The following is a 27909-nucleotide window of genomic DNA, read 5'->3' on the forward strand; positions in this document are numbered from 1 at the left end:
TAAATATTTGTTAATATATGATACTAACAATTTCCTTACCTTTTGGGTTGCAAGAAATGATACTATTTGCCTCTATACAAACAGCAGTTTGTGAAGTTTTTACACAGGTTGGAATTCCAATAATTTTATACTCATTTCCTATATTCATTTTACTCACTGATTCATCTAAGATGATTAAACACAAAAGAAAATAAGTATTCACTAAATGAAACTTGTACATGTTTGTATGGTTCCAATACCTAAAGGTAGTAAGAATTTAGTACTTAAGTTAGTTGTAAAGCATTTACTTTTGTGTATAATCTCTATATAGAGTAACACTGAAAATGTAAATTAAGGCAATTTCATTGCTGGTAAATTTTGATATTTATAGGTGATGATGAATTAATTTTAAGAAGCAACAAGACAGTATCCTCTAAGACAATTAAAGGAAAAACAAGGATCAACCTATTTAAAATGAAATGTCTTTGCATTAAATGATAAAAAACATTAATAAAAAATGACCTATAAATAATAATTTGAGAAGAAAATAATTTTAGTATATGTGCTGCCGAAGCGAGCACAAGAAGAAAATAATTTTAAAAGGTATTGTCACTACCTATAATATAGGTAGGTATTTTTACATTTATTATCTAATTGAAAAGTGTTAGATATTGCTATTCCTGCTTTGTATATGAAGAAACTGAAAGTTAAGCAAATTGTACAAGGCTACACAGTACATAGCAGAACTGAAATTCACATCTAGATCTGGCAATCTCCAAAATCTACCTTCTTGCAGTACACTAGGTTTCCCTTCTCACATCTACAGACTAGGCAATGCTTTTGTACAAATTCAAAATTGGTTGGTTGATTGACTGATTGTTTTCAGTGGTCTCCATACCCAGCATGGAGCCCAATGAGGGGCTTGAGCCTCACGACTCCAAGATTAAGACCTGAGCTAAAATCAAGAGTTGGAAGCTTAATCAAATAATCCACCCAAGCACCCCCCCAAAATTTATTTTACAAACATACACTAAAAATCTTGATCCTCCATTACACAGTTAGAAGCTGGTTGGTTGTAAAACTATGAAAGAAAGGCTTAAAAGGAGGGACAGGATTAGCATTCTTCATGAAGAAGATCAAAAGGTGATCTTAATCATTTTTTTCCTTCTCTTTCTCTGGCTTTTTTTTTTTTTTTTTTTTTAAAGATTTCATTTATTTGTCAGAGAGAGAGTGTGTGCACAAGCAGGGGAAACAGCAGCCAGAGGAAGAAGCAAGATCCCCACTGAGCAAGGAGCTTGATGCAGAACTCCATCCCAGACCCTGGGATCATGACCTGAGTTGATGGCAGACACTTAACTGACTGAGTCCCAGGCGCCCCTCCTTTTTTTTTTTTTTTTTTTGCTCCACAGAGCTTATTGGTATACCCTGTAGACTGGAAGGGAAGAATCAGGCACAAGAATTGAGAAAATAAAAACTACAAACCAGTCAGCTGATCAAACAAACTAACAAAAACAATTAACTGAAGGATACAGAATGAATTATGAGGAAAAAATAAAAGCAAATTGTTTTTCAACTGTTCCTTGAATTACAGAGTTTGGCAAATGTATCTCAAGGTCAAGGAAAGGTCAAAAAAAGGTAAGGAGGCTGGGAAGTCTGGTTATTTCTTCTAACGTCAATCCCAAAAGGCCTGTTTTTTAAATTAATTTAATCTTTAAAATTCATTTAGGTTCTATATAAGTTTATTTGAAGAAAGGGTTTTCTACCAAAAATAAAAGTTGGATAGCCACTTATCTTTCTATATTATCGGGTTTGTATGTAGTATATAATAGAATTAAGTAATTAAAAACATAGACTTTGAGGCTGGAATGCCTGAATTTGAATGATGGCTGTGCTACATACTAGCTATGTGACTTTGGACAAATTACTTCTCTGTGCCTCAGTTTCCAAATTGTAAAATTGAGATAACAATAGAACTTACTTGATGCAGTTGTGCCTAAATGAGTTAATATATGTAAAAGTGACTGGCACACAGTAACTGCTATATAAAAATTACCTATTATCGGGGCACCTGGGTGGCTCAGTGGCTTGAGCCTCTGCCTGCGCCTCAGGTCATGATCTCAGGGTCCTGGGATTCAGCCCTGCATCGGACTCTCTGCTCAGTGGGGAGCCTGCTTCCACCTCTCTCTCTCTGCCTGCCTCTGTGCCTACTTGTGATCTCTGTCAAATAAATAAATAAAATCTTTAAAAAAAATGACCTATTATCATCTCTGCTTACATGCCTGCTTCATCCTTGTGAGGCGACAGTGGAAAGAGTTCTTGTTTGAATTTCTGTTTCCCTAAATCTTGAGTTTCCTATACATGGTTGACATCCAGTTATCTCCTTCTGAACAGTTTAATTCCTCCAATTTCAGCCCAAGAAAAGAGCCTGAGCCCCACCCTCATTTTCACAGTTCTGGCTTTTCAATGAAGACTCACCCTTCTCTGGGTAATTAATACCGATAATGATTTCCTCCATGGCAGACTCTGCCTGCTCACAGGTCTTTACTCATGCAGTTCTCAACAGTTAATCATATGTCACAGCTCATTCATATTTTAAGCAAATATTTATTGAGGTTTTACTATGTGCAGTAAAAACACTAAGTCTTTATCTTCATGAAGTTTACATTATAAAATAATCCCATAGGTGCCTGAGTGGCTCAATCAGTTAAGTGGTCGAAACTCTTGGTTTCTGCTCAGGTCCTGATCTCCCTGTGGGGGACACTAAGCTCCGTATCAATCTCCTCGCTCAGTGGGGAGTCTGCTTCCCCTCTGCCCCTCCCCCTGCTCACAAACTCTCTCTCTCTTTCAATAAATAAATAAATCTTTAAAAAATAAATAAAATAACTCCAATGTTTACATAAGACACAACATAAAATGATGGGAGAACATTGCCATAAATAATTTTGTCCCTGAAACTTAGCACAGTGCTTGGGACATAGCAGGCACTAATATTTTTTTTAAGTGAATGATGTATGACTCAATGAATAACTGATACATTAGCTAAATATGACTCTTTAAGACACTCAAAATAAGACCTATGATTCTTAAGCTATAGAAGTACCATTTATACTATATAACTATAAACAAGTCAATTACATATTTTATATATTTTACAGCTATTTGTTTTTAGTTCACGCAAAACTTACTTACCTCTTAGAAAAATTGTAAGAGACTGAAACCTAAATGGCTGGTTCTTAGAATATCCTCGAAAAGCATGAAGTGCCTTTGCTGTGATTATTTCAACTATCTGTTTATCTTAAGGCAAATAGCAAAAAACAATTAGTTATTTGAATATACATTCAATCTAATTTCCATATTAAGATATTAAATACTATTTTAAAATTTGTAATTACAAAATATGAATGCATTTTTACCACCAAGTACTCTAAATTTTCTGTCTTCTTGAAGTGAAGATGAACATAGATTACACAAAAAGTCATTTCTTACTGTTGCAGATTCTGTAGCACCAGGCACATGCACTCTTATATACTGAAATCCTAAAAGAAAACAGAGGTAAGCTAAATTTGCTTTTGGATTTAGCTACCCATTTTCAATCCTTTAAAATTATTCTAATTCAAGGTATAATTAATTCACTTTTGCATGTAGGTTCAGAGCAGTCAATTAACATTTATTGCATGGCTATTTCTTGCCAGACACTATGCTAAGGCACTCTTTTTGTTTGTTTTTTTTTTAATATTTTATTTATTTATTTGATAGAGACACAGCAAGAAAGGGAATACAAGTAGAGGGAGTGGGGGAGGGAGAAGCAGGCTCCCCAACGAGCAGGGAGCCCGATGTGGTGCTGCTCTCAATCCCAGGACCCTGGGATCATGACCTGAGTCGAAGGCAGACGCTTAATGACTGAACCACCCAGGAGCCCCAAGGCACTCTTGATATAGATCCTTAAACACAGTTTCAAAAGGCAGCAATAAAAAACAGATAATTTCAATATATGGTATTCATTTAGAGGGTTCAGAGAGAAGAAAGGAGGCATGACATCCAACCCAATGAGAAGTGGATATGAATGGAAAGATGTCCTGAGAAGTACTGAACTGAAGATAAGCCAAAGGTCAGGGAGAGGAAACAGCATGAACAGTCATGGAACAGTGTATGAGAAGAAGCACTTCAAAAATCCAAGAGCACCTCTTATATTGCGGGAGAGAGAAGGGAAAGAAAAGAATGCACCTGAGGATTATGCAAAGTAAACTTGTATACATGAAACATCAAGTTTTATTCCATTCTTTCTACTCCATGTTTCATAAAACTAATGGTAAACATGATTTAGGATTAAACAATAAATTGTTTTACAGTTTTATATCTACCTTTTGAAAGAGGACATGCTTCATCTGAACAAAGAAATCTTGCACCTTGTGTATACTTGGTTACAGTTGTCATTGCAATCACAATTCCTTGCATCATATAAAATCTTTGAGATGCATAATCAAGTGGAAACTCACAAAGATCAAGAATATAACTTCGCAGAGGAGGTAAATGTGTTAACTTCAGCACTATATTAATCTAATAGAAATGTAAAAATGGTATTAAAAAATTACAGATTCATTTGGACTTGCATTACACTATAGTAAGTATATTTGTGGAGTAAATCAGGTAAATAATTTGTGTTATCAGGAATCAAAATTTAAGCATAAGGCAAAAGATTTAAATATAAAATTAAAGATGCAAACCCCTAAATCTTACATTTTAATTGCAAATATTATAATGAACTAAGAATTTTTCCTTAAAAGTGCAATTTCCTGGCTATATCCACTGAAAAGACCTATAAAACAATGAGGATCAAATAGCAATGAACCCTTCCAGTACCCAGATTGTGATTTCTTAAATATTATTTCTCACCAAAAAGAACCAAGGCTGCTTAAGGAAAATGGCTGACTACAGGTCTGGGAAGGAAAATACAGACCTGTTGCACCACTTTGTGCCAGAAATCAAGGTAGCTACAAAAAACTAAAACATGGGATGTGTCAAAACGAAATAAACAAAAACCTTATGGGTCTCCCAATGGATCAAAAGCACAATAACATACATCAAAAAGAATGACAAAGATTCATTGAAATATATTGTATATATTTTTAAACTCGTGAGTTCCTCAAAAAAAAAAAAAAAAAAAAAGGATAAATGAAACCAAAAAAAGTATTGGTCATCATTGGAGGCTCTCAGAGTTCAGTTCATTATTCTATGAAAATTTATAAATGGAAAGAATCAATCATTTACTCTGCCCTTCAGATACAAACTGTATTTTAGGGTAACAAAATAGTTGATGAGAGAAAACTGTTATAGAACAATTTCAGCTAATAAATTCAAAAGGTTGCTGAAATTAGAAAAATCACAATTTTACAACTTCTAATGAAATAATGGATTCTACATAATGGTCATCAGTGGCTGCAAAAACTATTAGGTGAAAGTTGATGGGAGGGTGTATATTGAAGAGGTCAGACTGGCATTACCAGAGCTCACTGATCAATTGTGCGGTTACTAAAAGTGAAAAACAGTTTATTTCTCCTAATGCAGTGCAGTATGAAATACATGACAATAAGTATGATGTATTCTTGTCAAAATGAGTTGAATCTAAATTTAAGCAAGTTTTTAGAGCCAATTCTATTTCCCAGAAATATGGCATATGGAAGAATAAGTTAAATACCATAAGAACATAATCAGACAAATCCAAACATTGTACAGGACAATTAACTAGTTTCTTCAAAAACTCAGTGGTATAAAAAGAAAGAGGGAGGAAACTGCTCTAGATTAAAAGAGATTTAATGAGATACAATAACCAATTATAATATATAGATCTTGTTTTGATCCTGATTTGAACAAATCAATTGTGAAATACTCTTGAGAACCCAAATAGGTACCTTTATGGATTGGAAATTAAAGGATACCAAAAATTGTTATTTTGTAAAGGGTCATAATGGCATTGTGGTTGTGTAAGAAAAATGTCCACAGCTTTTAGAGGTTGCTACTAAAGGATGTAGTAGTGACATTAAGATGTCTGGGATTTGTCTTAAAATATTTTGGTAAAAAATGCAGGTAATGGCAAAATATTGTAAACTATTAGATCTGAATGATACATATTCTCTTTATTTTGGGGTATGTTTAGAATGTTTTAATATAATAATGTTCACTGTTATAAATGATAATACAGGAAGTAAAGATGTGTATTTAAGATATTCTATTGAACTCTGAAAAAATGTAGTATCTTTTTAAATAAAAATATGAATACAAAAATATTTATTTACAAGTAATCTTCAAAGCTTTTTACCCTAGTTTTCTTGTTAAATTTAAATAAAACTTACTTGAGTTTCAGTCTGTAATTGTCCAATTAATGACAGAGTCTTAACAGCAGTAAAACAGACCTGTGATTTCAAACAAACAAAGTTACCAAAAATTCCATGTGGCATGAAATTATTTTTCTTTAACTTACTGATTGAAAAACTTGAGCAGCTTTTAAAGGCTTGTGTAAAATATGATTTCCAAGTTCAGCATCCAATTCAACAATATCAGAGGGATTTACTAAAATATTAAATCGATAGACAGCATAACTTTGTTTTGAATCTGTAAAAATACACAAATATAAAAATGAGAACAGTAACATGTAGGAATTAATTTTAAAGTTTCTAAAATATAAAGTCACCTTTGCTGAACATACCGTTGTAGTATTTGCAGTCATCTATAAACTTTTGGAGGCCTCCACTTCTGTCAAGGTAGATAAGGGCTGCCTCTTTCATTTTCAGATTTGACATTTTCTCCTAGTTAATGATTCTTCTGTATTACATTGGTTAAACCACAGTTGCTGGTAAAGACTACAGATGATGAAACACACAAAAAAGATGAGAATACCTGGAAATAAAATAAATTAGAATTTACACTTCACAATCTCTAATAAAACTTTACAAACTGTTCAACTTAAAATTGAGAGTGAAATGAAATGAAGTAAAATTTTCAACTTAAATTCCTACCCAAAAGGAAACAAACTTTTTTTTTTCCAAATAACGTTTTTTATCAATAGGAGGTCAGCAAATTCTCCACAAGATTGCATATCTAAGAAGAGGAGCCTCAACTGTCTCTTTACAGAGTGGGTGTTTCCAAAAAATGCTTGTTGAAATAATATTACATCATGAGGTCCCCTTGCAGGGTTGCTTAAAAAATTAAAGTGGTAAAAGTTGTTTCAAAAATTCAAAGTAAAATGTAGTTGGCCTAAAAAATCTGAAAACTTAGTTTTAGATACAGCTTTTCCTAGTTGCTGTGGGGGAATCACTTAACCTCTCTTGGCTCAGTTATCTTCATCTGTAGAAAACAAAGGGGTTGTATTAGATGATAAGGCCTCTTCTGGATTTAAATCTTTTATTAGTGACCAGCACAAAACATTAAACCCTGATAATGAGAACAGAATATGCAAAAGTCATTTAAAGGGACGTCTGGGTGGCTCAGTCAGTTAAGCATCTGCCTTCAGCTCGAGTCATGATCTCAGGATCCTGAGATTGAGTGCCACATCAGGCTCCCTGTTCAGGGGGAAACCTGTTCTCCCGTCTCCCTCTATCTACTGCTCTGCCTACTTGTGCCCCCTGCCCCCTGACAAACAAATACATAAAATCTTTTATAAAAAATTCTTCATTTAAAGACAGCCAACAGTAATTGGAAACAATATATATCAATAATTGTATTAGGTGTTAAGGATGAAATGATTAAAATCGGATCTTGCCTTCAAGGATCTACCAATTTAGAGAACTCAGAAATGATAACCATCACATTTATTCATTATCAAATATTTATTGGACATTTACTATTCCTTGGATATGACTCCTAGACAATGGGGATACAAAGATAAATAAAATATGATTTCTATTGTTCACAAAGAGTACAGTGAGGGATGAGAAATACGTAAAAAACTTACAATTTACTTGCTATAAAAATATTAGTGTACTGGGGTGCCTGGGTGGCTCTGTGGGTTAAAGCCTCTGCATTCAGCTCAGGTCATGATCTCAGGGTCCTGGGATTGAGCCCCACATCAGGCTCTCTGTTCAGCAGGGAGCCCGCTTCCTGCCTCTCTCTCTGCCTGCCTCTCTGCCTACTTGTGACCTCTCTGTCAAATAAATAAATAAAATCTTAAAAAATATTAATGTACTACGGTGCACAAAAGGAAGAGGATATATTAAATAGTTCACAAAATGACATCATCCTTATGTTGGGTCATAATATTTTCTATTGTTTTAGTATATTCTGACTTAATACAATGGGTCAAGAGAAAAAGCAATAAATTCTACTTTAAAGGTGATATTTGATAAAGACTTCACTAACTGGAAGAGATGAAAAGACAGGAGGATTTTTTCCAAAGATAGGGTAACCCCTTGTTACCCCAATTTTCAGACCTACACTATTGAATCCATGTGCTTACTACTTCGTATTCAGGCTACTTTCCAAATAAAAGTTAACTGAGACTGTTCTTTTTGCTATTGCACAGGAGGGAAATTTCAGAGTTTCTCAGCGGTCATAGTACAATGATCTTAAAGCGTATTTTGTGTTCAGGACATCTGTGCTTCATTTGAATATAAGTTTTCTGGGGCTGAATGAAGGGAGGCTATTGGTAATTAAATGGGTGAGTCTCAATCAGATTATTAATGTGTTTGAAGTCCATGATGATTATATAGATAGGCAAAGAAAAGCCATCAGAGGTTTTAACAAGGGGGACACCTGGGTGGCTCAGTCGGTTAAATGTCTGCCTTGGTTGGGCTCACATCATGATCCCAGCATTCTGGAATCCAGCCCCATGTCAGGTTCCCTGCACAGCTGGAATGAAATGAAGGAGAGCCGACGGATTCTAGATTTTTAACGTTTTCATGCTGGACATGGTGACCAGACTGGAAATGTGTTCAGGATGGGGGTGTGTGGATAATGACGCTCTAATGGAAGTATGGAACTCCGGAGAAGCGTAGGAAAATCATGTAAAAGTTCACTTGTGAAACCGTAACCCCGATGGGCTCTTGGAGTCCAGCAGAGAGAGAGAAATAAAGAGAGAGAGAAAAAGAAAGAAAAGAGAGAGAAAGAAAAGGAAAGGAAAGGCAGCGAGAGATAACGCTCCAGAGTACGGGTGTAAAACAGAGGTCTTGGGGAGTATGTATATTCACTTTTGAGAAAGGGAAAGGGGAGACCCGACATGGAAGCCTGTGGAAAGGCATTAAATAAGAGAACAGGGATAAAATTCTACAAGTGTTCCCATACTCTAAAGAATTCAAGTGTGTTGGTTCACTTGGAAGAGGCGCGAGTCGCGTCTTCTCACCCTGTCGCAGAAAAACACCTCACAAAGTGGATAAAAGCGAATCTGACCTCACACCCTCGGATCTAGAACCTCTTCCACCGAGCCAACCACAGCCTCTGCGACCAGGAACCCAGACGCACCGAAGCCTGCCAAGCGAGCGTTCCCCTCACACCAACACCCAAGCCGAATCGCACGCATGCGCACACCTTGCAACCGTTGGTGGCGCGCTGGCTGCCGGGACCCTGCCCCACCCCTCATCAGGGTGGGTACCCAGACTCTTCCTCCTCCCTCTTTAATTAAATCAACGTTGCACCTTCACTGTAAGGCAAAGAAGAGGGACAAGAATAGAAACAAATCTTTGTTTTTTGTTGTTTTCACAGGCAAAGTGTCTCCTTGGTTTTTGTTTTTATTTTATTTGAAAACTCTCCCGCTGGGAAGGCAAAATGGTGTAATCAAGCTGGAAAACATTTTGGACTACTTCAAAGGTGGAGTTACTTTATGATCCGTGCCAGCAAGTCCGTACCACACATTATCTATTATACATATATAATGAGCGGATTTAAAACATATGTTCAAATTGGTCTGGCAGTGTTTTCTCACAAGACTTTCAGAATGAGGCGATTCCTGGCCAAGAAACAAAAGCAGAATCGTCCCGTTCCCCAGTGGATTCGGATGAAAACTGGTAATAATATCAGGTACAACTTCCAAGGGGAGGCACTGGAGAAGAACGGAGCTGGGTGTATAAGGCATCACACATCATGAGAAGACACACCTAATTGGCACCACATACTTAAGCTACGTGAAGATCCTGTGTTCTATCCTATCACTCTGTAGACATCCTTCCTACCTGGCCAATAGATAGGTTTTATCAGGGAAATGATTTTTCTGTTACTATGCCTCTGCACCAGTAGGTTGGTTCAGTAATAAATGCGAGACCTTCCGGCTTAAAAAGAAAGAAAGAAAAAAAACCCAAACAAAAAACCATATGTTCACACAAAAACTTATACATGGATGTTCATAGCCAAAAAGCGGAACCAACTGATAAGTGGAAAAATAACAATGGAATGTTATTTGGCCTTAAAAAGGAATGGGGTACTAATATATGCTTCGACATGGATGAGCCTTGAAAACACTATGAAAAGTCAAAGAAGCCAGACACAAAAGACCAAATACTGTATGATTCATAGGAAATGCCTAGAACAGGCAAATCTGTACAGAAAGTAGATTACTTATTTTTAAACTGTGGTAAAATATATACAACAGTCACCTTTTAAATGTTTACCATTGCTAAAATTATACCCAAACAGTGTCTGTTGGATCTCTCTATAAATATCCTAAGATCAAAAATTATTCTGGCATATAAAAATTTTGAATGGAGATACTGCTTCCAGTCTCTATCTACATCATTTAGCATCTCACCCCCAGGTATGCCCAAGACTTGTCAATTTTAGTGTGTACTATAATGTAACAATGGCTGGGAAGCTCTTCACTGTACCATACACAATAAAATAAGAGAGAACATGAAGAATGTTAGGGATTCTTCATTTAGACCTTTGAATTTATTTTGGAAATAGCCATAAAATTGTTCAACTATTCAAAGGGCACACATTTTTTTTTCTAAAAGACAGCATGCTATGAAAGAAAAAATAAACTTGAAACTTGGAAGATGTTTATTCCCTGAATAATATGTAAGCCTCTGATAATGTAGATAATCTAATTTTTCTGTTTGTCCAAAGTTTTATACATTTATCCCTCACATACACAAACAATTCATTTTTGTAATGACTTTTATAAACCATCACCAATTTAAAATAATGACAGGAATTAGGTGCTTATTAATATTTTTGCTAGTTTTATTATACTATAAGATTTGTATTTCTTGTGATCCAATAAACATCAGCATAATATTTAAATTTGTCCTTAAAAATATACAATATTGCACTTTAATTTTTGGCAGTTTAATTAAGGAATGACTGAGTAAAAAAATCATACAAGAAACTACAGGTTTTATTTTGCTTTATAATAAGCAAAGAACTTTGTGTAAAAGCAGAACTTACAGTAGTGCCAAAAAAAACAAGTATTTACAGTGTTGCTATAAAGTCTTACCTCTGAAGGAAGATTCAGTGTATTGGATGCAAATATTATTAATCTAACAAAACCACACTCCCCTCCTCCCACTTTGCTGAACAATTTTCAGCCAAAGGCTATTGGTGTAAAATGCTTTTGTGATTTCTTTCTCAAGAGAAAATACATGGAAAGAATGCTTGTTCCTGAAGCATATAAACTTGGTCCTTAAACTTTCACAATGTTTCCTACATGACTTGAAAAGTCTCTAAGAAGCAGAATTCCAAGACAAGCATTATTTTTTAGTTTTTCTGTATTCTCTTTTATAATGACAAGTACACAGTTAGTTTGTTTTTAGTATGATTTTAAGGTCAGTTTCCTGTACTTATTCTAGGACAATAAAGATACTGACAGTGCATCTGCCTGATTTTTAACTTTTATTACATTGTTGTGAAATACATATTAATACTGACCAAGAATTTGCTATTCTATTTTTTAATCCCCAATTAGGTAAAAACTCTTAGAAGGCTCAATATTTTTCACTCATTAACCAATTAGAAAGACAGTTTTGAACAGCTGTTTGCAAAAGCGAATGCCAAGATTCAGGACTACTTAACAACATAAAGACCAGAAAGAACATAAATAGAATGTATTTGTAATATAAATACATGACACAGAGACATTCATTTTTGGCACCACCTAAAAAAAAAATCCAGTAGTATTTTATTACTCTTCAGATCTTTGGGAATACTCTAAATTTTCTATTAAGCTTTTATTTTTCTTCCAGAGAAAAAATAATTCACAAATTTGAATTGGTATTTCAAAAGCAATGGATCTCCTTTGTTATTTTTTAATTTGATCTACAGAATGAACACTTACTCAAAGTGTTAACTCACAGCCCATGTGTTAACGATGCTTTTACGTTTTAATCCTACCAAGAACTGATTATGTCAAACAATGACTTGTGGAAAGATGTGGTTTCTACTTAAACAACCACATACCAATTGCATAGTTCTGATCTGAGAACAAAGGTCAAAAGTAGAGAGAAAGGCATTAATGTATGTTAACCAAACTGAAACAGGCTGTCGAAAAATAGTCTGTCTTGGGTAGATGTTAGTGTAAACTCAGTGGGGAAAACAGTCATTAGCAAAAAGTTTTTTTAAAAATAGGTTAATGCTGAGAACAATAGCTTTTAAAATTTCAGTTTAAAAATAAGCTTAATAAACAATAATACAAATTTTAATTCGAAACTTAGCTCTTTGAAATGCCCTATTTTCTTGCATACAGCAGAAAATACATTTTTCATAGTTTTTAACATTACATGTAAAAATGAGGCACTAGTTAAACATATTTGAATATAGTCACACAAAGAAGAGTTTCAGTCTCAATGCTCAATGGTTTCTGGATGGCAAACTGTTCACAAAAATAAATCTTCTGAAGGAGGTGCGTAAGAGAAACCAACGAAGGCATCATCTGCTTCCAGCACACTGGCGTTCACTATAGAATAGTCAGAAGACACACACACAGAGTATGGAACTGTTTCTTCTGTAAACGCTGCATCGAAGTTCCTGATATCATCTGGTCCTGCCTAAAACATTAAAAGCATGTTATTACCTTAGGTTGCTTTTCATTAATTTAGTCTTTCCTTAAAACCCCTTCAAGAATGTATATATTTATTCCTGGCAAGTTTAGATGTCTTCCTACTTCACCATTTCTTTGAAACAATTTCTGCTTTTCCTTTCCAGAGTTTACCATCCTTCCGGCAAAGTTCTTGTTGGAAGTGGGGGGAGACAAGGGTGAGGAAGGCTAGCATAACAGAAGCTTGACCTATGTTAATTTGAACCTCAGACCTTGCAACTGACCCCCTTTCTCTCTACCCAGCAACATCTTTAAGTTTAGAAAAGGAGACCAGGTAGGTTTTCAGGATGGCACTTTTCACTTGAGTTCCATAAAATGCTTGCCCATCCAGTTTCTGTACTCTGGGCAGGTAAAGCCTTTTGAGGAGAAAAGGAAGGGGCTGCAAACAACCTGTGCTACAGAGGTCATTAAGCTTTTGGCTAGGACACCTTAGCTGTAGAGACCTAAAGAAGCCAGAAAGCTGGGAAGTAAAGCCTGGCAGCAGCTTGATGGAAGCGGTTCTTCTTCATCCTCTTTTACAAATCTGATACAAGCTAACGGATTCTTCCCTTCCGATGTATTCCCAGATAAAAACTGAGAGAGAAATTCAGGTGACTCACTCTTAGAACTCATCCCTAAATCTCTAGGTTCTCTGTGCTCTAAGGGGGAGGGAATTCTTAGCATGTCTAGGTCATCAAGTCTAACTGAGGTGAACAGACAAGGATCCAGAGCAGATATTCTAAGCCAAGAATACAGCTAGCCTGGTAAGCTACAAACAGCAGAGCACAGACAGAATGTGAGATCCTTCAATGTGAGATCCCCAATAAGAGATCCCTCAATAAGGGAAATTCTTCTACAGAGGAAGAAGAATGCTAGAATTTGTATTTATGTAATATAAAAAATGTCAACAAATTCTTACACGTAGCCCCGGAACAGGCTTTGGAATAAGACTAAGGTTTGAATTCTGGCTATGAAGTTTGCTAGCTCTAATTTTTTATATAAACTACCCTATCTCTGTGAGCTTGTTTCCACTTCTTTAGGTAAGAATACTACCACCTACCTGTTAAGGTTGTTGTGAGGATCTCATGTGTTAATACATAAAATTCCCAGAATCTGACATGTAGATGGTGCTCTGTAAATTACGGCAAATGTTCTTTTCTTGACATTAAAGATATTTTATGAATGCCCTTTTGGCTCATGGCTAGTACTGACAGGAATAATACTGCATTGCTTATGTTAAGAGTGAAGGAGGGCTTGGTCTTTGAAGAGCCTGAGCTCAAATTCTAGTTCTTTAAACTCTGGGGAAGTTAGTCAACCTTTCTGCACCTAAGTTAATGCATCTGTAATATGTGGAAAAGAGCAGCACTATTTCACAGAATTGATGTCAGGGTTAAATAAAAGGATACAAGTACTAAAAACAAAGTATGAGAACATTCACGTTATCATACTTTTTCTGATCTCTGTTAAGTGGAAAATGGTAACCTGTTAGAATCTGTCAGTCAATTTGAACATCTTTTCATATATTTAAAAGCCATCTGTATTTATTTTTCTGTTACTGCATATTTTGTGTATTTTGTCCATATTTTTACTGATCATTGGTCTTTTTCTCATTGACTTGTAAGAATGCTTTTAGTGTTTAAAAATCTTCCCCAGTTTGTTATTTGAAGTGGGTTTTTTTTCTCCCCCTTTCTTACCATGTAGACATTTCTAAATTTAATGTGGCCAAATTTACCAATTTCTTCTGTGGCTTCTCAGTTGTGGATCTTGCTTTAAAAAATTTAGTTAATTAGTCATAAAAGAGTGGGGATTCAAATGGAGGTACTAACTCTGAAGTCAACATTATTTCCATTTTCAGTACTGCTTAGGAGTACCTAACTCTTTAATGCCTGATGACATATTTATTTGAGGATAACTAAATTCAGTAAGACTTTCAATTTAAAAAGAAAACTATAATAATTCTTAAAGGGACGCCTGGGTGGCTCAGTGGTTAAGTGTCTGCCTTCTGCTCAGATCATGATCCCAGGGTCCTGGGATTGAGACCTGCATCGGGCTCCCTGGTTGGCAGGAAGCCTGCTTCTCCCCCTCCCATTTCCCCTACTTGTGTTCCCTCTCTCACTGTGTGTCTCTCTGTCAAATAAATTAAAAAAAAAAAAAAAAAATCTTAAAAAAAAAAAAGAATAATTCCTAAAGGTCCTAAGTTCCTAATGCAAATTCTAGAAATTAGGGACAGAAATTATCCTTAATGGAGTCACTCACTTCTGGATAAGCTATATGAAATAAGGCAATCTACAAGTATTGTTATGTTAATAGGTGTAAATGTCTCACCTATTAAATACTGCTAGCCACAAGCTATGCACTGAAACAAATCTTTAACAAAATGAGTAGACTAAATAATATTTTCCTAAAACGATTTCCTTATTCTGTACTAATTTACTAAAAAAGTATGTCATGAATTCCACAGCACCAAAACACTTAAAGTAAAAGAAAAAAAAAATTCACCCATGATCCCACAACCCCAAATCAATCCTGGTTTCTATTATATTCTCTTCTAGTCCTTAACTGTTATTTTTACTGCTATAATAATACATCACAAAAATTGCCATGTTTTTTATGTGATAATATAAGGATTGCCATGTTTTTATTTAACATTATAAGGATTTTCTAAGTACCTGCTCATTTTTACATTTACTGTTATTACCATTCACTTAACAAGAAAGGGCAATTGAGTATAAGAAAGCATGGATAGAACAGTGACTGTGCAATGAGGCATAGATTTGAATCCTTACTCTGCTACTTTTTAATCCAGCTATGTGGCATCTCTGACTTCCCATTTCTTCATTTATAAAACATACATAATAAGAAGGATAGTAATGGTAGTAACTTGGTAGCATGAGGAATAAATTACATATTATAATACATAAAAGTATGCCTATAGATATAGCTTTCAATAGTTCATAATATCATTAGCCTATTGATGATTATTAAACATTTCCCAACTGTTATGTATTTGTTTCCCCAAATTTCCAATATTGTTAATGCTGTAAACAGATCTCTGATTTAGCTTTCCTCTTTAAAAAAAAAAAAAAAAAAAGACTTTAGGTAAAAGATTTTAGATAAAGTGTTTCCATCAGTTGATTTAATAAGTCAAGCTAATATGAACACTTTATTTTCCAAAAAGGTATCTAACAATTTACATTACCATTAATAATGTTTGCTTGTGTCTGATCTCATATCAATCTAGAAAAATATGTGTATTAATGTTACTTAAAATATTTGCTGGTTTATAGGCACGAGACACCTCAGTTATTCTAATTTGCATCTTTTTTTAATCTAACAAGCTCATCCCTTTCTTATACATGCTCCAAAGAAACACTTCATAATTACTATCCTAAAAGATACTCTTACCAATGTAATATAACTACAGTTTTACTGGTCATCCTGAAGTTATCAGTGTACCAGATGACTCTGAGAGACACATTTTTCAGATATTTAGATACTGATTCAATTTCATTCACATTAGATTCTGAGATCTATTGCTAAGATTACGATTAGCTATAGTTCTACATTTCACTATATTAGAAAATAATATTTGAATATATTCTTACCACATTAGGATTAAATGGTGGTGGAATCCTCTTTTGCACAAGATCAGTCCAGCTGAGTGATTCAAAAAAAGGATGATTCTGAATTTCAAGCTAAAATGTTAAAGAAATACATATAGTTTTTACTAATGTTGAAAACTGTAATTAAGTACTCACTGAATAATTAGATGAAGCCAAACCACTACCACTTTGTCCCTCAATATTTTTTTTTAGGTAAATACTTATGGTATTCACATGGTAAGACAGTGTAGTGGGGAGACTATCACCAGAGCAGACATGAAAGACAGTTACTCAGAATGACCAACCTAAGTTATATCCCTTCATAGGCATGATTTCTTTGTAGGTAAAATGGAGTTAATATTTCTGTCCTAGATATTTCACATGCTATTTTAAGGACTGGTAGAAAATATGGACATAAAAGAGGTATGAAAAGAATAAGGCACAAGGCGCCTTGGGGGCACAGTCGGTTAAGCATCCGGCTCTTGGTTTCGGCTCAAGTTGTAATCTCAGGGTCATGGAATCAAGTCCCATGTTGGGCTCTGCACTTAGCATGGAATCTACTTAAGGCTCTCACTTTCTCTCTCTCTCGCTGTGTCCCTCCTCTCTGTGCTCTCTCTCAAATAAATATATCAATCTTCAAAAAAAAACAAAAAAAGGGACTACATAAGCACAAAGAACTGTAATTACTGTCTGAATGAGAGAGGTAAAAGAGAAGTTAGGTAAAAGATAAAAGAGTTTTTGGGGCACCTGGGTGGCTCAATGGGTTAAAGCCTCTGCCTTCAGCTCGGGTCATGATCCCAGGGTCCTAGGATCAAGCACTGCATGGGGTTCTATGCTCAGTGGGGAGCCTGCTTCCTCCTCTCTCTCTCTGCCTGCCTCTCTGCCTACTTGTGATCTCTGTCTGTCAAATAAATAAATAAAATCTTCAAAAAAAAAAAAAAGATAAAAGTTTTTTACACACTGGGGCAGAGGTAAAGATCAAACTGATAAGTTTCTGTACCAAAAAAAAAAATTCCAATCCGAGTTAATATTACCAAAAGCTCACAGAGTATTGATTCCAGTTATTTTCCCTGCCAGGTGACACAGGAGTGTATAAAGTAGGAGCCAACCTAGTTTGGTGGGCTTAAAAAGACTTTTTGGGGCGCCTGGGTGGCTCAGTGGGTTAGGCCGCTGCCTTCGGCTCAGGTCATGATCTCAGGGTCCTGGGATCGAGTCCTGCATCGGGCTCTCTGCTCAGTGGGGAGCCTGCTTCCCTCTCTCACTGCCTGCCTCTCTGCCTACTTGTGATCTCTGTCTGTCAAATGAATAAATAAAATCTTAAAAAAAAATAAAAAATAAAAAGACTTTTTGGAGATGAAGTAATGTTTGATTGGAGGTCTGAAAGTTGAATAAAAATTAGTCATATAAAAAATGAGGGAGAGAACATTCCAGGCAGAATAAGAAGGTCCTGTGGGGGCAAGAGGGTTATTTTGGTCAAGAAGATGAGCCAAATATTGTTGTAGTACAGGGAAGAATTGGGACTGTCACACAAGGGGAAGCCTACAAGGCAAACAGGCCATACCATATTGGGTCTACATTAATAATTTTTTATTTTATTCTAGGATTGTGAGAAGTCATGAGGGAGTTTTAGGAACGTCCCAGATATGGAGAATTTTTGGTTTGTTTTTTTAAGACCACTCTGACTGTCATAGGGAAATGGACTGGAAAGCCATGAGCAGATTAAGGAAAAATAACTAGTGAGTGTTGTGGCCAAACACAAGCTGAAAATGGTAGGGGTGCCTGGCTGGCTCAGTGGGTGGAGCCGTCACTCTTGATTTCAGGCTTGTGGGTTTGGGCCCCACGTTGGATACAGAAATTACCTGAAAAGAGAATCTTAAAAAAAAAAAAAAGTTGAAAATGGTAGAAAAAGAATAGTCACAGTAGGAGTAAAAAAGTGTGAGGATGAGGGAAAGATTTAGGAAGTAAATACAATAGGATCTGGCTGCCCACTGAATATGGAAGTAAGGAAGAAAGAGGAGTCAAGAATGACTCAGATTTCAGACCAGACACACACAAAAAGAAAATGGCAGAAGTTCAATTTGGAACATGCGATGTTTGAAGTTCTCTGCAGAAATCCGAAGGGTGTTGAACAGGCAGATATCCTATTAGTCCCAAGTTCAGAAGAGAGGTCTGGATTGGAGTGATGAACATGTGAAATGAAGACATACAGATAACCAAAGCCACTGGGCTAACTAAGACTGTCCAGAACAGAGCACAGAAGAAGGAAGAGGGTTTAGGACAACCACAAGAAACCACAACACTTAACCATCAGGTTGAATAAAGGATCTTACACGGAACATATGGAAGAAGGCCCAGAAATACAGAAAGGAAAGCATGAGATGACTGCGGGATCTTGTGGAAGCCTATGTCACAAGAGTACCGGAAGTTTATTTTTTTAAAGATTTTACTTATTTGTCAGAGAGAGAGAGGTGGGAGGGGATTAGCAGGGGAGCCGCAGGCAGACGGAGAAGCCAACTCCCCCACTGAGCAAGGAGCCCAATGTGGCACTTGATCCCAGGACCCTGGGATCATGACCTGAGCTAAAGGCAGACGCTTAGCTGACTGAGGCACCCATGTGCCCCTGATTCAGCAATTTTAGTAGCTATTTTTGGTAAATGGAGAAATGAGAAGAGACTGGGAAATTAAAAATGAGTACAGAAACTTTTAGCAAGTTTGGCTGTGAAGGGAAAAAGTATTACCTGGCAGGAGAGCATGGTTGAAGGGTTTTGATTTAAGAAGCAAGAGACTTGGGGCGCCTGGGTGGCTCAGTGGGTTAAAGCCTCTGCCTTTGGCTCAGGTCATGATTCCAGGGTCCTGGGATGGAGCCCTGCGTAGGGAGGCTCCTCAGCAGGGAGCCTGCTTCCCTTCCCTCTCTCTGCCCGCCTCTCTGCCTTGTGATCTCTGTCTGTCAAATAAATAAATAAAATCTTAAAAATAAAAGAAGAAGAAGCAAGAGACTTGATAATGTTTAATTATCGACTGGAAGGACCCCTCACAAAAGGAAGTAGTTATCTGTGTGGAAAAAAGGCATGCACAGGGTTCCCTGTGAGGAGTCAGGATCCAGTGCAGAGGTGGAAACTGGCCTTTTCTACTACATTAGAAAGAAGGAAACGTCAGCGAGCAGGGGCATGTGGGTCTGCAAATCTGACAGTGAGTTTGTTTGACTGAGTTTGTTCTGCTCTGCTGATTTCTGTTTTCCCTATAATTCAGAAGGCAAGATCATCTGCTAAAAGTGAATAAGGAGAAAAGGAGTCTGGAAATTTGCAGAACATCTGAAATAGTTAAGACAGAGAGGAGAAGAAGCAGCTAGAGAAACACAAGAGCATCACCAGGCAGTGGTGAAGCACAGGGGAGACTAGTCACTGGAACTTCGCAGTGCTTCCAGTATGCCCAGTGCTGCAACCTTCTTCAGCACTATACAGCAGCCCAGAAGATAAGAACTAGATTCAGCCAGGGTTGGGATTTCTGCCAGGGATATGCATAAAAGGACCAGGGGTGAGAAGGTGTAAAGCATTAACAAGACTGAATGAAACAATGGACTATGGAATGAATCCAAGCTAGATGGAAAACTGTTGACAGAGCAACCTACTGAACTGGGGAGTGTGGGAGGGACATAGCAGTACATACAAATTTGTTATTCAAGTGCAAGTTCACAACTGATAAACAGCCCCTTAGAGTGTGAGAAATTTATTTTTTAAGATTTTATTTATTTGGGGGCGCCGGGGTGGCTCAGTGGGTTAAGCCTCTGCCTTGGCTCAGGTCATGATCCTAGGGTCCTGGAATTAAGCCCTGCATTGGGCTCTCTGCTCAGCAGGGAGCCTGCTTCCTCCTCTCTCTCTGCCTGCCTGTCTGCCTACTTGTAATCTCTGTCTGCCAAATAAATAAATAAATAAATCTTAAGATTTTATTTATTTGTCAGAAAGAGAGAGAGAGTACAAGCAGGTGGAGAGGCAGGCAGAGGGAGAAGCAAATGCTTGCTGAGCAAAGAGCCCAATGTGAGACTCAACCCTAGGAACCTGGGATCATGACCTAAGCCAAAAGCAGCTGCTTAACCGACTGAGCAACACAGGTGTCCTGAATTTCTGATAAATTTAAATGAATTTAAAAGTTCATATTCCGGGGCGCATGGGTGGCTCAGTGGGTTAGGGCCTCTGCCTTCGGCTCGGGTCATGATCTCAGGGTCCTGGGATTGAGCCCCGCATCGGGCTCTCTGCTCAGCTGGGAGCCCGCTTTCCCCTCTGTCTCTGCCTGCCTCTCTGCTTCCTCGTGATCTCTGTCTGTCAAGTAAATAAATAAAATCTTTAAGAAAAAAAAAAAGTTCATATTCCCAAAAGGTCATGAATTTACTGATACCAGACCGTAACACCAGTAGCTACACAAGTCACTTAATTACCCTAATTTTTAAAAAGATTTTTTATATTTAAGTAATTGCTCCACCCATTATGGTGCTCAAACCTATAACCCTGAGATCAAGACTCCATTTATTGACTGCATACTCCATTCACTGACTGAGCCAGCCAGGTGCCCCTAATTGCCCTGATTTGTTAAAGAAAAACAAACAAACAAAGAAACCTATAGTTTCTATAATTACCTCAGGGAGGTGTCACCAAATTCTCAGAATAAAAGTTATTAGGCAAAAGGCATTACCTCATGCAGACAGGAGGCACTCAATAAATTCTTAAGTAAAATGATTTAAAAGTTTAGGTAACCAAAAAAATGCATGCCACACATTTTTTTAAAAAGGGGGGAAAAATTCTTATAAATGAAAAATAAGTAACAGGGTGTGAAAACAGGATGGGAGGGATGAAGAGGAGAGGCTCGAACTGTTCTGAAGATCAAATGGAAAGCCTATCTAAGTGCTTCAAACCCATAAACACTGGTGGAGAACTGCTGGGACAAGCATGCTTCCTTCCCATGGTGCTATTTAAGGGCTGTATACGTCCCAGTAAATGACACATAAAATAAGAATTTATCTTCAAATCTTAAAATAAGCTTTAAATAAAGCAGGTACTGGGAAGAATGTACATACAAAGTCTTCTTTGGCACCAAGTCGATTTTGCCTGTCTTTTTCTAGGAGTTCTTCCAGAATGGACCAGGCTGTGAGGCTCACTCCTGGCCTCAAACTCAGGGGCTTGTGAAGAATATTGTCATACATTTCAGCAACATCTCGGCAATAAAAAGGAGGCTGGTGGGGAGAAAAAAAAGAAAATAGAATTAGGGTTAATTAAGCTATGCGGAAATGGGGTTGAAAGAGTTGGATTTGGCCTTGCTCTACAGGGATCAGTGTGGGTCTGGACAGATCTAGAATGCACAGGCCTTGTGGGCATGTGTACATCTGTAGGGTGGTCTCCAAGCTGAAGAGGGTGTAGAACCCAGCACATGTGGAGCCCAATATGCGCTTGCTGAATGTTCAAGACCACCCTGCAGATAGGTGTAAACTGTGTAAAACTTGTAATAGTATCCGTTTTAGAGAAAAGCGCCAATCTCATTAGCAGCATAAGGAAAGAATGACTCCACTCAGAGATTCACATAGATCAAATATTAAATAGTTTCTTGAGACTTGGAAATAAATGAATTAAAACAGAGATTTCCAATAGAGATGAAGACCTGAAGAAGTGCTCCTTCCTACGTGCTTGTGGTGATGGCAGCATTATGGGTGCACACTGCAGAATTACAATTCTATTGTTACAGCCTGAAGACCTGTACAGCTTCAAAATGAGGAGTAGCCCATTAACCATCAAGTTAACTTTTACACCAAAAATAATTTTTAATGTTAAGGCAGCTATATAGCTTGTTATTTTCTTTTTTACAGGAAAGAAAAATGTTTTTACTTTTTAAAATTGAAACTTTATTTTTAAAAAGTTAATATAAGTATCATTATTGAAGTATATGTTTCAAATGTTCCCTTTTGAATCAACTGCATTTTACATACAATGACAGTATTTTCCACTTTCATAGTTCTCTGAAGAAATTTAAAGGATTCAAAAAATATCAGGACAGCAAATACCTAGCATTTAAAGAAAGGAAAGTATATCAGGTGTTCCAAGTCAATAGCATTACCAGAAAATGAGATCTTTTAATAAGCAACGGCAAAGAAGAGACAGTGTTGGTTGTCATAGGAATCTATCATTCAAAGTTAGCCCTGTAAGACAAATGCACTAACATGCACCTCATGTTTTAGATTTCACTGAGAGCTCCCCAGTTTTTGGGGGCGGGGAATTCCCACATAAAACAAAAAGTGAAACAAAAAAAACCGAGCCCCAGGTCAGGTCTCTGCTGATGGTAATATTTAGCTTAGTGTGGGCAGCAGCATGGGTGATAAGCACAAGGTCTCCAGCATGGGGCTGCTGGACACTCATGAAATCACAAAAGAACTTTAGAAACTGCTCTAAATACCTCAAAAAGTGTAAAGAAAAATATATATTGTTCCTACAAAAATATGTAAACTAACCAAAGTCCTAAATTGCTTGCTTTTGGTTGTAATGATATATTTTATTTATTTTTATTTTAGTAATCTCTACACCCAACATGTGGCTTAAAGTCAAGAGACCAAGATCAAGAGTCGCATGTCCCTCCAACTGATCCAGCCAGGCGTCCCTGGTTGGAATATTAATTAATATAGTGAATAACTTTACACATGTTAATCAGAAGCACTGGTTAGCCTTATGTGTCAATTAATAAAAACTGGGGTAAATGATTTCATAGTGAACATTCTTTTTTTTCAATAAAATCTAGACATGTTTGCAGTAAAAGGAATAGAGGGTTTCCAACAGCAGAAAAAGTAGAGCACCAGTATTAATCCTATAAAAATAAAACACAAGGCAACCAAAAGATATGATCTTCTAATAAATACAAAAATCTTTTCCTTCTTTTTTTTTTTTTTTTTTTAAAGATTTTATTTATTATTTATTTGACAGAGAGAGATCACAAGTAGGCAGAGAGGCAGGCAGAGAGAGAGAGGAGGAAGCAGGCTCCCTGCTGAGCAGAGAGCCCGATGCGGGACTCGATCCCAGGACCCTGAGATCATGACCTGAGCCGAAGGCAGTGGCTTAACCCATTGAGCCACCCAGGCGCCCTCCTTCTATCTTTTTGAAACTGGGTAGAATGATGGGGTAAACTGTATGAAAGTAAATAATAATAATGTTATAGCTAATGTCTATTTCTAAAAAATGCAAGTAGGATGGGAATACCGGATTAGTCTAAGTAGTGATTCATATGACAGAGAAATAATTAATAATAATTAAAAGATTAGTAACAAAGGAAAAGTTTTTCCTTTTGTGTATATTCCTAATGTGATTTTAGATGCATTTAACCAGGTTACTAATACTCCATCAATGTTATCTAAGAGTCCCTGGGATTAATAAAAAAGAGAGACAACTTAAAACAATGAAAATATATTGAAATAATAATGAAAGAGCAGAAATACATACCAATCCATACAGCATTTCATAGAGAACAGCACCGAGGCACCACCAATCTACAGTATTGTCATAGGGCTGTTTTCGGATTACTTCAGGAGCAAGGTACTATGGAAAACATTAAATATTAGAGCAACTCAATAAATAACTCATGATAAAATTTAGGAATAATTAAGAAATTTAACAAATCTAAGATGCTACTATGATACTAAAAACATTATCTAGATTTTTAATTCATTGGGTATTCAATCACTTCCTCCCAACAGATGGGATGCAATTAGGGTGAACAGAAGAGGAAAACAAATGCAGAAATCTGTAACACAATGTTAAACTAGGTATTGGGCTGGGGGGCAGGGAGAGTCTTTCACAAGATTAATTTATTTTAGAAATTCCTCTGGTCATCATTTATAACTGTTTCTCTTAAAGAATTAAAGAAATTCTTTCTTTTCTTTCTTTAAGAAATTCTTTTAAAGAAAGAATTTTTAATAAGGAAATTATAATCCATTTTTCTCTTCCATCAAAGAAAAAAGAACTGTTATTAGAGAATTATGAGTAATTACTATTAATTACTAAAGTAATTACTATAATTACTACATAATTCTCTAACATTATTTAGAAAAGTTGTGTAAATTATTAGATGGCTATGCAATTTTTATTTGTAAAACATTTAAACATCATAATTTCACACATATAACATGGTGAATTTGAATTTGAGATTTCTAAAATATATGTTTTTTCTTCCTATATGAAATAAGGAAATAATTCTTCTTAGGCTTTTTCAAAAAAAAATGTGATCCAGGCCACCTGGGTGGCTCAGTTGTTAAGCATCTGCCTTCTGCTTGGGTCATGATCCCAGGTCCTGAGATCAAGCCCGTGTCAGGCTCCTGCTTCTCCCTCTCCCACTTTCCCTGCTTGTCTGTTCTCTCTCTCTCTCTCTCTCTCTCTCTAATAAGTAAATAAATAATCTTAAAAAAAAAATGTGAACCAAAAAATGGGAAAATATACTGAAAGGGTTTAGCAATTTCTGACTACATTTGGATTTAGATGACCAAAAAACTTGTGTTTCCTCTCTAAAAACTATAGGACTTAAAAGATTTTTATAACTGTACAATCAATATACATCTGAGATAGTCCAAGATGACAGAGGAGTAGGAGACCTTAATTTCATCTGGCCCCAGGAATTCAGCTAGGTATCAAATCATTCTGAACACTGGCCAACTCAACTGGAGATCTAAGAAAAAGAATAGCTGCAATTCTATAAATAGAAAAGTGACCATTTTCTGCAAAGTAGGAAGGACTGAGAATTGAATTCAAAGCAATATATGGGAAGATAAACCACGGGTTAATTCTGCACAGGCAAAGACACCTGAGAACCACTGCAATAGGCTCCCCAGAAGATTACCAAGAACATCTGGCTAAGACCACGTTTATCAATCACACAGAACTACAAAACTCCAGGGCTATGGTAAAATGGTATATAGAATTTATGTTTTCCCCCCCATGATTCTTTAGGCTCTCAATTTTAAGTTTTTCCTCTTTCCACCAATTCTTTTTTTTAATCAACTTCTTAAAAATCTTTTTTAACTTTCATTTTTACACTTATATTCTATTTTTTTGTATTTCATTTTGTATTTTATATTTAATTTTATTTTTGTGTGTATATACATATTTTTTCTTTCTTTACAATTTTGTGATTCAGTTTCTTCTAATAGACCAAAATATACCCAGAGTCTAGTATATTGCTCTATTTCCTTCACTTGTTTAATTATATTCTTTTTTCTTCTTTCTGTTTGTTACAGTCTTTTTAAATTTTTGTCTTCACAGTTACATTCTAGCTTTTCAGTGCATTTAATTTTTGTGTGTGTGTAATATAACTTTTTCTCTCTTCCCAATTTTGGGATGTAGATTCTTCTAACAAACAAACCAAAATACTCTCAGGATATAGTGTACTGCTCTGTTTATATTCTTTTTTTTTTTTTTGTCCTTTAATTTTCATTTTTACGTACCATTCTATCTTCTCAATATATTTAAATTTATTTTTGTACATTTATTTTATCTATTTATTTATTTATTTATTTATTTTTTCTTTCTTCACAATTTTAGTATCAGTTTTCTAATAAACAGACTAAAATACACACAGGATCCAGTGGATTGGTCTGTTCTGTTCACCTGCTTGACTATTTTCTCTCTTCTTTTAAATTTTAATTTTTTTCACCCCGGTTTCAGCATTCTTCTGATTTGTTTGGGGTTGTTGTTTCCACTTTAGTATTTTGTTTTCTTGTCCATCTATTCTTCTCTGAACAGAATGCCAAGACAGAAAAACTCACCTCTACAAAGAGAACAAGAGGCGGTACTGATGGCCAGAAACCTAATCAGTGTAGATATAAGTATGATTTTGGAATTAGAGTTCAGAATAATGATTATAAAGATATTAGCTGTACTGGAAAAAAGCATGGAAAATACTAGAGAATCCCTTTCTGGAGAAATAAAAGAACTAAAATCTAATAAAGTCAAGATAAAAAAGGCTATTAATAAAATGTAATAAAAAATGGAGGCTCTAACCGCTAGGATAAATGAGGCAGAAGAGAGAATTAGTGATATAGAAGACAAAATGTTGGTAAATAAAGCAGCTCTGAAAAAGAGAGAAACAATTGGGTATCAAGGGAGAATTAGAGTCATAAGTGATACCATAAACCAAAACAGTATTAGAATTGGGATCCCAGGAGAGGAAGGGGAGACAGGCAGAAGGTATACTGGAGCAAATTATAGTGGAGAATGCCCTAATCTAGGAAAGGAAACAGGCATCCAAGTCCAGGAGACACAGACAAAGCCCCATCAAAATAAATAAAAACAGGTAAACACCTTGACATATAACAGTGAAACTTGCAAATCTCAGACAGACCTTCAAGGGTAAAAACATTAGATTGGAGGCAGACCTATCCAGAGAAACCTGGCAGGCCAGAAAGAACTGGCATGATCTATTTAGGGTACTAAATGAGAAAAATACGCAGCCAGGAATACTTTATCCAGCAAGGATGTCATTCAAAATAGGAGGAGAGATAAAAAGCTTCCAAGACAAACAGGAACAAAAAGAATTTGTGATTACCAAACCAGTCCTCCAAGAAATATTAAAAGGGATACTTTCAGTGAAGAGAAAGCCCAAAGGTAACAGAGATCAGAAAGGTACAGAGACAATATACACAGAAATAGTCAATTTATAGTTAGTACAATGGCACTCAATTCTTATATTTCAATAGTTACTCTGTATTTAAATGGCCTAAATGCCCCAATCAAAAGACATAGGGTATCAGATTGGATAAAAAAGCAAGATCCATTGATATGCTGTCTGTAAGAGACTCTTTTTAGACTCCAAGACACCTCCAGATTTAAAGTGAGGAGATGGAAAACCATTTATCATGCTAATGGACATCAAAAGAAAGCTGGGTGGCAATCCTAATATCAGACAAATTAGACTTTAAACCAAAGACTGTAATATAGATGAGGAAGGACACAGTATCAAAATTAAAGGGTCTGTCCAACAAGATCAAACAATTGTGAACAATTATGCCCCTAACATGGGAGCAGCCATTTATATAAACCAATTAGTAACAAAATTAAAGAAACACACTGATAATAGTAGGGGACTTTAACATTCCACTCACTGCAATGGACAGATCATCTAATCAGAAGATCAACAAGGAACAAGGGCTCTGAATGACACATTGGACCAGATGGACTTCACAGATATATTCAGAGCATACTACCCTAAAGCAACAGAATAAACATTCTTCTCAAGCTCATGGAACAGTCTCCACAGCAGACCACATACTGGGTCACAAATCAAGTCCCAACAGTACCAAAAGACTGGGATCATTCCCTG

General features: G+C 36.1%; 2 protein-coding genes across 6 annotated transcripts in view; both read right to left on the reverse strand.

The window, feature by feature from the left end:
* The window catches only part of MCMDC2 (minichromosome maintenance domain containing 2), a 34633-nt gene extending 25185 nt beyond the window's left edge, over positions 1–9448 (reverse strand). For 2 of the 3 annotated variants that reach the window (XM_082719121.1, XM_082719123.1), the window contains exons 1-8: positions 9358–9445; positions 6683–6873; positions 6458–6588; positions 6330–6389; positions 4341–4536; positions 3393–3515; positions 3169–3273; positions 40–165 (exon numbers count right to left, since the gene is read on the reverse strand). In XM_082719121.1, the coding sequence (XP_082575247.1) occupies positions 40–165; positions 3169–3273; positions 3393–3515; positions 4341–4536; positions 6330–6389; positions 6458–6588; positions 6683–6776 (835 nt within the window). In that variant the 5' untranslated portion in view covers positions 6777–6873; positions 9358–9445. Of the gene's footprint in view, positions 1–39; positions 166–3168; positions 3274–3392; positions 3516–4340; positions 4537–6329; positions 6390–6457; positions 6589–6682; positions 6874–9357 lie in introns of all 3 variants that reach the window. The other variant, XM_082719122.1, reaches the window with a different exon arrangement.
* A 1676-nt stretch (positions 9449–11124) lies between these two features.
* LOC309858835 (serine/threonine-protein kinase Sgk3) overlaps positions 11125–27909 on the reverse strand; it is a 144811-nt gene continuing 128026 nt past the window's right edge. For all 3 annotated transcript variants that reach the window (XM_082719131.1, XM_082719130.1, XM_082719132.1), the window contains exons 14-17: positions 24042–24137; positions 21641–21796; positions 16576–16665; positions 11125–12941 (exon numbers count right to left, since the gene is read on the reverse strand). In XM_082719131.1, coding sequence (XP_082575257.1) covers positions 12771–12941; positions 16576–16665; positions 21641–21796; positions 24042–24137 — 513 coding nt within the window. In that variant the 3' untranslated portion in view covers positions 11125–12770. The remainder of the gene's footprint in view (positions 12942–16575; positions 16666–21640; positions 21797–24041; positions 24138–27909) is intronic.

This window comes from Mustela nivalis, assembly GCF_964662115.1.
Source record: "Mustela nivalis genome assembly, chromosome: 2".
In the NCBI taxonomy this organism is placed as follows: domain Eukaryota; kingdom Metazoa; phylum Chordata; class Mammalia; order Carnivora; family Mustelidae; genus Mustela; species Mustela nivalis.